The sequence below is a fragment of the Leptonychotes weddellii genome, chromosome 2 (genome assembly GCF_054177405.1).
Source record: "Leptonychotes weddellii isolate Sample4059 chromosome 2, ASM5417740v2, whole genome shotgun sequence".
In the NCBI taxonomy this organism is placed as follows: domain Eukaryota; kingdom Metazoa; phylum Chordata; class Mammalia; order Carnivora; family Phocidae; genus Leptonychotes; species Leptonychotes weddellii.
This window is the reverse complement of record NC_138370.1, coordinates 72617350-72629053: the sequence shown is the minus strand read 5'-3', so window position 1 is coordinate 72629053 and position 11704 is coordinate 72617350. Positions and strand designations below refer to the sequence as shown.

At 37.5% G+C, this 11704-nt stretch overlaps 1 protein-coding gene across 1 annotated transcript in view; it reads right to left on the bottom strand.

Annotated features, from left to right (window-relative positions):
• RNF150 (ring finger protein 150) overlaps positions 1 to 11704 on the bottom strand; it is a 236200-nt gene that overhangs the window by 83911 nt on the left and 140585 nt on the right. The window contains exon 3 of the mRNA XM_081813116.1: positions 2044 to 2229. Within this exon, the coding sequence (XP_081669242.1) occupies positions 2044 to 2229 (186 nt within the window). The remainder of the gene's footprint in view (positions 1 to 2043; positions 2230 to 11704) is intronic.

The window sequence follows — 11704 nt, the reverse complement described above, 5'->3', positions numbered from 1 at the left end:
TCCCCAGTGTCTATCACCCAGTCACCCCTCCCTCCCACCCCACCCTCCACTCCAGCAACCCTGTTTGTTTCCTGCAGTTAAGAATTCCTCATATCCAACCTCCACTTTTTGTTTCTGGGTTCCACTGCAAGTGTTTTCATGAGGGAACAATTTTTTAATGTATTGTTACTAATAATGATATTTATTATGATTGTGAGAAAGCAATTTTTAAATATACCATTACTAGGAATGCTATTTATTATAACAAGAGGTGACATCAAAATCTCAAGGATGAGAAAAACTATTTATGGAGAACTGTCGGAATGATACTTAATCTATCAATTCCTTGGGAATCTTATGTATACAACTCTAGAACAATGGTTTTAACTTTTTATTCAATCTCTTTCAATACCCCAACATATATTCCTTATGTGGTAGTCCCTGTTCTTTTATATTCTGTTGAGGGGAAAAAAGTAATGAAAAATATACTTTAAATTTGTAATGCTTTTTTTTTTTTAGATTTAAAAAAAATTTATTTGACAGAGAGAGAGAGAGAGACAGAGAGAGAGGGAACACAAGCAGGGGGAGTGGGAGAGGGAGAAGCAGGCTTCCCGCTGAGCTGGGAGCCCGATGCGGGGCTCGAACCCAGGACCCCAGGATCATGACCCGAGCCGAAGGCAGACGCTTAACGACTGAGCCACCCAGGCGCCCCAAATTAGTAATGCTTTTAAATGAATTTCATCTTATTAAGTTAACTCAATAGTATTTTTATATAGTTGAAAAACAGCAGCTCATAGTGAAACAAATCAAGTATTCGGACTAGAGACAACACCTGGTATACGTGTAGACTTGTGAATCCCTTACAATGCCCCAAGGAGCTCCAAGTACATGTACCGCAATCCACTGCTCTAATATTTCTTCTGGGGAGAAGAAAGACCTTTAGAGGTCTGCAGGCCTTGGACTGCATTGCTTAGTTGTTCCTTCTCAAGATATGCTTCTGCTTCTGATGTTGTTATAGCAGCATTATTTACAGTAGCCAAGATAGGGAAGCAGCCCAAGTGTCCACTGATAGATGAATGGATAAGGAAGATGTGGCATATATACATATAAAGAAATTATTTTATATATATTCACATATATATTATTATATATATATAAAAAATGGAATATTACTCAGCCATAAAACAATGAAATCTTGACATTTGCAATAGCATGGATGGATCTACAGAGTATAATGCTAAGTGAAATAAGCCAGTCAGAGAAAGACAAATACCATATGATTTCACTCATATGTGGAATTTAAGAAAGAAATGAAAAAAGAAAAAAAAAAGGAAACAAACAAAAAAAAACCAGCCTCTTAAACACAGAGAACAAACTGGTGCTTGCCAGAGGGGAAGCGGGTCGGGGGGATGGGTGAAACAGATAAAGGGGATTAGGAATACACTTATCTTGATGAGTACGGAGGAATGTGTAGAATTGTTGAGTCATTATGTTGTACACTTGAAACTAATATAACACTCTATATTAATTATACCTGAATTAAAAAAAAAAGATAGGCTTTGCTCTTGGCTTTAAGTCCTCATTCTCCAGCAAAGGAAGGTGCTGTAATGACTTTGGGGTTGTAGATGCCAGATTTCAGAGGGACTGAATATACTTCCTGTATTTACTGCAATTATCAGTGGAGGACATCACACAACATATAACACTTTCCTCCTTGCAAGGATTTATGGAAAAATTTTCTCAAATTGTTAATACTAGGAGCAACCATTTTGTTTTCACCTTGTGGACTGGGATGAAGTAATCAGATACTGTTTGAATATTTCTTCCTCCATTGCATTGGCTGCTAGAAAGCCCCAACCTAAGTTTGGGATCCATTTTTGTTACACATTTCAGGTAATGTACTTATGTACAAATTTTATCCTAGCTTCATCTATTTTTCCTATACTTACCTTTCAATCTCTTACATTTTCTTTCCAACTACTTTGTTGTCCTACTGTATGCATTTTATAAATTGTTTTAAATTATATTTAATACAGATGGGTATAACACCAGACCCAGGCGAACTATCTTCACGTATTCCCCTTCTCCCTTCCTCCCCTCTCTTCTACCCTGGCTGCTGGAAAAGTCATCAACTTTTTTGAATAGTCCCTCACCAAAAAGAAAAGAGGCTCCTGTTACCTTGTCACCCTTCTTGATGGTTCTGACCTGGAGCTTGCTGATAGCTTTCTTTGCTGCATCTCCCAGTCGGCGCTAAAAAAAACCAAAAGCTGCTTGTTAGTAATAAAGATGTGTAATTCTTGACTTTGTTTCTGATGGCATTTAATAAACCGGGGGCAGCTATCTCTGAAATGCACAAGTGGCACAAATGTTAAGGACAATGGCTGGAAGAAATGGGGCGGTGATATCTGTGCAAAGTGGATCTAGTAATTGAGGTCTGTTAAAGCGCTGTCATCGAGGGGAGCTCTTCATGCCCAATGTTAAGCAAGTGGCAAATGGCCTGGAAAAATCCTGCCCTGCAGTGACTCCAGCACAGATTACATTTATGCAGACTAGCGCACACACACAGAAGTTTAGTAATTTGCCACTCTAGCCATTTAATTTGTGACAAGGAGATAGCCAGTCTGGAGCAGCTGGAATAAATTTCATGTTCTCTTTTTCACAATCAGGGTTTACTGCTTACTGCTTGTAGATTTCTTTCCATATGGAATTTTAAGGAATTTCCTTTGCTTTTATAGACCTAGCATAGGTTTATCTATTTCATCTGTACTATCCTATCCCATCACATTCTTCCATGCCAATTTCACCTCCTCTGTGTATGTTTAAGTGTGGGTGTGCCTATAGGAAAATACATAAAACATACATGTTCAGCTTAGCAAATAATTATAAAGCAAACACCTGTGTAACCAGTCACTCATGTCAAATAATATATTAGCACTCCTTTAAAAGTTTTTTTTTTGATAGAGAAAGTTGCTATCCTAATGAGCCCTGCAATCATGTGATGATAGGGCAGTCAGGAAGAAGGGGAGCGGGGGAGGGTGGTGAATTAAGTTTTAATCTGTCAACATTTGCTTGTGTGCTTCTGAGCTTCCTACATGTAGCAGCTCCTTCTTAGGTTTGTGTACTATGACCCTGTAATAGACACGTATTTGCAGCAGTGAAACATACTTGAAGGCTATGATAAATGAGACAAACATTTACACGGAATAATCACTTCCTTTCACTAATTTTGTTCCCTTTAGGAACAACACTCAAGCTTCTTTCTTTTCTTTAAAATTGTGAACATATCCTAGTGAACGGTGAACATATCCTGCGTACCATGCTAAAACTTTATATGCAGTATCACTTTTATTCTTACAACCCTGTGAGAAAAAAAAATACTAATTTATAGAATGAACTGAGACTTACAGAGCTTAAGTAAATCGTTGATCATAATCAGTGAATGGTCAGTCAGAATTTGAATAAAATTAAGTCTGACTTGAAAGCCAGAGCTAAACCACCACTCTAATTATTCACTAAACCACCTCATCAACAAACTGGCCAGTCATCCAACCAACTAACATCCTCCCAGTCAGCCAGCCAGCACTCAACTGACATTTGGCCAACCAGCCAACCAACCAGTATCTACCAAGCTAGCCAGCCAAACTACCAATCACTGAGCAGCCAACCAACACCTGGCCAGCCAGCTAACCAGTTAACCAGCCATTCAGCCAGCCAGCCAAGCGACTAACCAACCCAAATCTATTAAGTATTTATCATATGGCACTTTCTCGAGCATACAACAGTTAAAGTAAATAAGTACAAGAGAGGTATTCTCCTTGTTAATTCATTTTCTTTTTGATATTTTGTCATTAGTTTCTAAAGTGATTACTGGCAATTTTAACAAAAATGTAAGTTTGGTTCTGACCCAAAAGGAGACCTACATACACTTGAGATTTATGCAGAAGTCCATGAGAAGCTAGCAAACTAAGGTTGCAGGAAAAACAGGGAGAGTCTATAATGATAAATACCATGGTGGTGGGTGGACACTGAGAGGGAAAAACACGGAGATGAAATAAAGAAGGATGGAACTCTCTGTCCTCTCCTCTTCCTCTAATTCCTGCATGATCATCCTTTGATCTAAACTCAGGCCACTTCTTCAGGGAGCTCTCCCCTCATGTCTCCCAAGAGGGAAGATCCTTCTAGTCTATACCTTATGGCACCTGGTCCCTCTGCTTCATAGCACTGTCAAAAATTTACAATTTGACATTTGTTTTGATGATCGATCTCTGTTAAATTTCCTTCCTGTAAACTCCCTGAGGGCCAGATTGTGTTTATTTTTGCTTCTCATTGTGTCCCAGCACCTAGAATAAAGCTGCCTTTGATAACTGACAGTCAATCATTCCACACGTATTTTGGATCACGTATTTTGTCCCAGGCATAGCTCTGCGTTATGGAAAGAATGGTGGTGAAAGGAGGCCAGAGTCTGGCTGGCTCAGTCGGTAGAGCATGCAACTCTTGATGTCAGGGTTGTGAATTTGAGCCCCATGTTGGGGATAAGAGAATACTTAAAAAATTTTTTTAAATCTTTTAAGAAAAATGGTAGTGAAAAAACACACATAAATTCCTGTTCTTTTAGCTTACAATCTAGTGGCAAAGCCATAAATGGTTGATGAGTGAATAAAATTTTAAACCAAAAGATTTTTTTTAAAGCATGGAAAACCATCTATGAGATTTAGCCAATTAACGGGAAAATTAATGGACAAACTATAAGCAATACATGTGGTAAGATAAGCAAAGCTGTGATCTTGGCCTTGGCAAAACCAGTCAGTCTCAACCAAGAGTTGCTTTTCATTGAAGAAGCCTGGAGCAGGAATTAAAAGGAATAGAGAAAGGGCTACCGAGAGTAAGTTACCAGGAATTACGTGCAACAAACCTGCAAAACATTACGTTTAGAATAAGAAATCTGGACCCAGATAAACACATATTGATTGTTTTTCAGTCAAGAGCTCAGGTATTTTTGCAACTGTGTTTATTTATTTTTTATGATTTTATTTATTTATTGGACAGAGAGAGAAAGAGAGAGAGAGAGAGAGCACAGGCAGGGGGAGCGTCTGGCAGAGGGAGAGGGAAAAGCAGGCTCCCCTTTGAGCAGGGAGCCCGATGCGGGACTCAGTCCCAGGCCCCTGGGATTATGACCTGAGCCGAAGGCAGACGCTTAACCGACTGAGCCACCCAGGTGCCCTGCAATTGTGTTTAATTATATAATATCTGTCCCCAACAGAATCACTTCAACTATTTTTTATTTTCCAAGGCAAAGCAGAGCAATTAAGTGGCAAATATTTTATTTTCAAACAACGGTCACAGAGTATACTCAAAGGAAGATCAACATTTCTTAAGGAGGTGAACCAGAAATTATTTTTTCAAAGTTTGATTTTATCTAAAACGTTTCTTTTAAAAGTTTTTCATAAATTTTTATTGAAATTCAAAACATAATTGAGTACAGGTTTTTTTTAGTATAAGCCTACTAATGAAGAGAATGGAATTGTTTTTGGTGGGAATAACATTTCCTTTAACTGGGGTTCAGAGTTAGTGTTTCCTATTATCAGAATCACTTGCTGATCTGTAATGAGGTTTTATGTACCATACTGATTACATTGTTTTCTATGCATAATTCTGTGTGATAAATACTACAAGGGAAAAATAATGAAACATAAGGCATAACCCCTGTTCTCATGGAATTTACAATCTATTTGTAAAATTACCATTGCAGTGGGAGAGCAACCTTAATAAATATAGTATAGCGTTACTGCTTTAGGAGAGAGATGGAAGAGTTTGTTAAAACTGCCTAAAATAATTTTTAAGACAACTTATATGGTTCTGAAGAAGGATATGGATAAAAAAGTGAAGCGAGGCATGTCCTCAATTTTATTAGAAAATCGGTAGTGTGGCTTATACTAACTTACACTTTCAATATTCATTTTTTCACGTGACTATCTCTTAGTATTCTGTTACTTCATTATATAGTAGCTATTTTTTTTTGACACAACCCAAGAGTAATGTCACTTTTTAAAGAAGTTTTTATTTTAATCACTGGTGCTCATCATAGCAAGTGCACTCTTTAATTTCTATCACCTACTTCACCCATCCCCTTAACCTCCCCTCCGGTAACCATCTGTTTGTTCTCTCGTTTTTTTCCCTTTGCTCATTTTGTTTCTTAAGTTCCACATATGAGTGAAATCATATGGTATCTGTCATTATCTGACTGATTTATTTCACTGAGCATAATACTCTCTAGCTCCATCAATGTCACTGCAAATGGCAAGATTTCCTTTTTTATGGCTAAATAAATTTCCATTGCATCTATACACCACATCTTCTTTATCCATTCATCTATCCACGGACACTTGGGCTGCTTCCATATCTTGGCTACTGTATATAATGCTGCTATAAACACAGGGTGCATGTATCCCTTTGAATTAGTGTTTTTGTATTATTTGGAGAAATACCTAGCAGTGTGATTCCTGGAGCATAGGGTAGCTCTATTTTTAACTTTTTGGAAACCTCCATACTGTTTTCCACAGTGGCTGCACCAAGTTTGCATTCCCACCAACTCTGCAAGAGGGTTCCTTTTTTCCCACATTCTCACCAACATCTGTTGTTTCTTGTGTTGTTGATTTTAGCCATTCCAACAGATGTGAGACAGTATCTCATTGTAGTTTTGATTTGCATTTCCCTGATGATCAGTGATGATGAGCATCTTTTCATGTGTCTGGTGGCCATCTGGATGTCTTCTTTGGAGAATGTCTGTTCATGTTTCCTGCCCATTTTTAACTGAATTGTTTTTTGGCTGTTGAGTTTTATAAGTTCTTTATATATTTTCAATACTAACCCTTTATCAGATATGTCATTTGCAAGAATCTTCTCCCGTTCCATAGGTTGCCTTTTAGTTTCATTGACTGTTTCCTCTGCTGTGCAAAAGCTTTTTATTTTCATGTAGTTCCAATAGTTTGTTTTTGCTTTTTGCTTCCCTTGCCTCAGGGGACCTATCTAGAGAAAAGTTGCCAAGGCTGATGTCAGAGAAGTTACTGCCTGGGCTCTCTTCTAGGATTTTTATGTTTTCAGGTCTCACATTAGGTCTTTAATTCATCTTTATCTTTGTGGATGGTGTAAGAAAGTGGTCCAGTTTCATTCTTTTGCATGTTGCTGTCTGGTTTTGAAGAGATGGTCTTTTTCTCATTGGATATTCTTTTTTGCCTTGTCAAAAATTAATTGATCATATAATTGTGGGAGTGTCTTTCTGGGTTTTCTGTTCTACTCCATCGATCTGTGTGTCTCTGTTTGTGCCAGTACCATACTGTCTTGATGACTACAGCTTTGTAATATAACTAGAAGCCTGGAATTGTGATGCCTCCAGCTTTGCTTTGGCTATTCAGGGTCTTTCATGGTTTCATACAAATTTAAGGATTATTTGTTTTAGCTCTGTAGAAAATGCTGTTGGTATTTTGATAGGGATTGCACTGAATGTGTAGATTGCTTTGGGTAGTATAAACATTTTAACAATATTTGTTCTTCCAATCCATCAGCATGGAACGTCTTTCCATTTCTTTGTGTCGTCTTCAGTTTCCTTCATCAGTCTTTCATAGTTTTGAGAGTACAGGTCTTTCACCACTTTGGTTAGGTTTATTCCTAGTTATCTTATTATTTTTGGTGCAATTGTATATGGGATTGTTTCCTTAATTTCTTTCTGTTGCTTCATTATTGCTGTACAGAAATGCAACAGATTTCTATAGATTGACTTTGTATCCTGTGACTTTACTGAATTCATTTATCAGTTCTAGCAGTTTTTTGGTGGAGTCTTTTGGCTTTTCTATATATAGTACCATGTCATCTGCAAATAGTGAAAGTTTTACTTCTTTCTTACTGAATTGGATGCCTTTTATTTCTTTTTGTTGTCTGATTGCTGTGGCTAGGACTTCCAGTACAACGTTGAATAAAAGTGGTGAGAGTGGACATCCTTGTCTTGTTCCTGACCTTAAGGGAAAGGCTCTCAGGTTTTCCCCATTGAGGAGGATGTTGTGTGTTTTTCATATATGGCCTTTATTATATTGAGGTATGTTCCCTCTAGACCCACTTTGTTAGGGTTTTTATCATGAATTGATTTCGTACTTTGTCAAATGCCTCTTCTGCTTACTGAAATGATCATATGATTCTTATTCTTTCTCCTATTGATGTGATGTATCACGTTGATTGATTTGTGAATACTGAATCACACTTGCATCCTGAGAATAAATCCCACTTGATCATGGGGAATGATTTTTTAAATGTATTGTTGGATTCAGTTTGCTAGTATTTTGTTGAGGATTTTTGCATCTATGTTCATCAGAGATATTTGCCTGTAGTTCTTTTTTTTTTTTTTTTGGTGTGGTGTCTTTATCTGGTTTTGGTATCAGGGTAATGCTGACTTCATAAAATGAATTTGAGAGTTCTCCTTCCTTTTCTATTTTTTTTTGGAATAGTTTAAGAAGAATAGGTATTAACTTTTCTTTAAATGTTTGGTAGAATTCAGATGTGAAGCCATCTGGTCCTGAACTTTTATTTTTGGGGGAGTTTTTTGATTACTGATTCAATTTCTTTGCTGATAATTGGTCTGTTCAAATTTTCTATTTCTTTCTGCTTCATTGACGTTAAATGATGTCCAATTTGTTGGCATATAGTTTTTCATAATATTCTCTTATAATTGTATTTCTGTGGTGTTTGTTGTTATTTCCCCTCTCTCCTTTGTGATTTTATTTATTTGGATCCTTTCTCTTTTTTTCCTAAGTCTGGCTAAGGTTTATCAATTTTATTGATTTTTTCAAAGAACAAGCTCCTGGTTTCACTGCTCTCTTCTACTGTTTTTCTAGTTTTTATATTATTTATTTCTGCTCTTTATTATTTCCTTCCTTCTGCTGGCTTTAGGTTTTGTTTTTCTTTCATCTTTTTTTTAAATGATTTATTTTAGAGAGAGAGTGAGAGAGCACGAGTGAAGGAAGGGGCAGAGGGAGAGAATTTTCAAGCAGACTCCCTGCTTAGCGCGGAGCCCAGTGTGGGGCTTGATCTTACGACCCATGAGATCATGACCTGAGCCAAAATCAAGAGTCAGATGCTTAAACAACTGAGCCACCCAGGTGCCCCTGTTTTCCTTTTTCTAGCTCCTTTAGGTGTAAGGTTAGGTTGTTTGAGATTTTTCTTGCTTCTCCTTCCCTCTTATAACTGCTTTTTGAACTGTTGTGTTTTCATTTTCATTTGTTTTCCAATATACTTTTTATTTTGTCTTTTTTTTCCTGGTTGATCCATTCATTGTTCAGTAGCATGTTAAATAACCTCCATGTATTTGTGATCTTTCCAGATTTTTTCTTATGGTTGACTTCCAGTTTCGTAAGGCTCTTACCAGAAAAGATGCGTGGTATGACTTTGATCTTTTTGGATTTGTTGAGGCTTGTTTTGTGGCCTAATATGTGATCTATTCTGGAGTATGTTCCATGCACACTTGAAAAGAATGTGTATTCTGCTGTTTTAGGATGGAATGTCCTGGATATACCTGTGAAATTCATCTGTTCCAGTGTGTTATTCAAAGCCATTGTTTCTGTGTTGATTTTCTGTTTAGATGATCTGTCTATTGATGTAAGTGGGGTGTTAAAGTCCCCTACAATTATTATATTATTAATTAGTTCGTTTGTTATTAACTGTTTCATGTATTGGGTGCTCCTGTGTTGGGTGCATAAATATTACAATTGTTATATCTTCTTGTTGGATTGTCCATTATTATTATATAGTGTCCTTGTCTCTTGTTACAGTCTTTAAAGTCTATTTTGTCTAATATAAGTATTGCTACTCCAGTTTTTTATTGACATCCATTTGCATGATAAATGTTTCTCCATCCCTTCACTTTCAATCTTCAGGTGTCTTTGGGTCTAAAATGAGTCTCTTGTAGGCAGCATACAGATAAGGTCTTGTTTTTTTAGATATTCTGTAACCCTATGTCTTTTGATTGGAGTGCTTAGTCCATTTACATTCAAAGTAATTATTGATAGATATGTACTTATTGCCATTTTATTACTTGTTTTGTGGTTGTTTCTGAAGATTTTCTCTGATCCTTTCTTGTCTTTCTTTCATGGTTTTCCGGTTTTCTTTAGTGATATATTTGGATTCCTTTCCCTTTATTATTTGCATATTTATTAGTTTTGATTTGTGGTTACCATTAGGCTTGTATATGACATCCTCTGCATAAAGCAGTCTATAGTAAATTTGATGGATGTTTAAGTTTGAACCCATTCTTTTCTCTTCCCCATGTTTTAGGTATATGGTGTCATATTTTTCATCCTTTTATTTTGTGAGTTCCTTGACTGATTTGCTTACAGAAATATTTTTAGTGCTTCTGTGTTTCCTACCTTCATACTGTTATTTTGGGTCTTTCCTTTCTGCTCAAAAAGTCCCCTTTAATATTTCTTGCAGAGCTGATTTTGTGGTCATGATCTCTTTTAGTTTTTGTTTGTCTGGGAAACTCTCTCTCTTCCTATTCTGAATGATAGACTTGCTGGATAGAATATTCTTGGCTGCAGGATTTTTGCATTCAGCACTTTGAATATATTATGCCACTCCTTTCTGGCTTGGAAAGTTTCTGCTGAAAAATACCCCGATAGCCTTATAGGGTTTCCTTTGTATGTAATTGTCTTCTTTTCTCTTGCGGCTTTTAATATTTTTTCTCCACCACTATATTTTGCCATTTAAATTACTGTGTGTCTTGGTGTGGACCTCCTTGGGTTGATTTTGTTAGGAGATCTCTGTTTCCTGCCTCAGATTAGGGAAGTTTTTAGCTATTATTTTGTCATAAATTCTCTGCCCCCTTTTCTCTCCTTTTTCTGGTACGTCTTTAATATGAATGTTATTACATTTGATGGAATCACTGAGTTCCCTAAGTCTATTTTTGCTTTGCATAATTCTTTTTTCTCTCTTTTGTTCCGCTTGATTACTTTCTATTACTTTGTCTTCTGGGTCATTAATTTGTTCCTCTGCTTCTTCAAGCCTGCTGTTCATTCCATAAAGCATGTTTCTCATTTTGTTTATTGAGCCCTTTATCTCTGCTATTTCTTATCCCTGTATTAATGGTCTCACTGATGTCCTCCACTCTTTGCTCAAGTCCAGTGAGTGTCCTTATGATCACTGCTTTAAATCCTCCATCAGGCATGTTACTTACATCCATTTCACTTAGATCTCCAGCCATGGCCTTGTCCTGTTCTAGCATTTGGGACAGATTCCTCTGTTGCCCCATTTTACCTAAGTCTCTGTGCCTTTTTCTGTGTGTTAGGAAAGTCAGCTCTGTCTCCTGTTCTTGAGGGTAATAGCTTTATGAAGAAGAGGTCCTGTAGTGCCCTGTAGTGTGGTGTCCTACTCCCCAGGGCTTGGTGCTTCTGGGAGTATCTCCCAGGTGTGCTGTGTGTGCTCTGCTGTTGTGTCCTGACCTCTTTATCCTTCAGTCCAGGTGTCTGCAGAGGCTCTCTTTGCCTGTTGTGGGCAGTATTTGGTTCCTGGCCTGAATGTGGCAAAATTTAAGTAGGTGTGCTCTGGTCTGCTTGTGAAACGGGACCTGTCACTGCTGCCCCCAGAACCAAGGCCTCGCAGAACTCCCAGTTTGGGAGACCTGGTGCTGGCAGGAGTTTGGAGCAGGCTTCTGGGGGAGGAGGCCTGATACACTGGGATTGAGGCA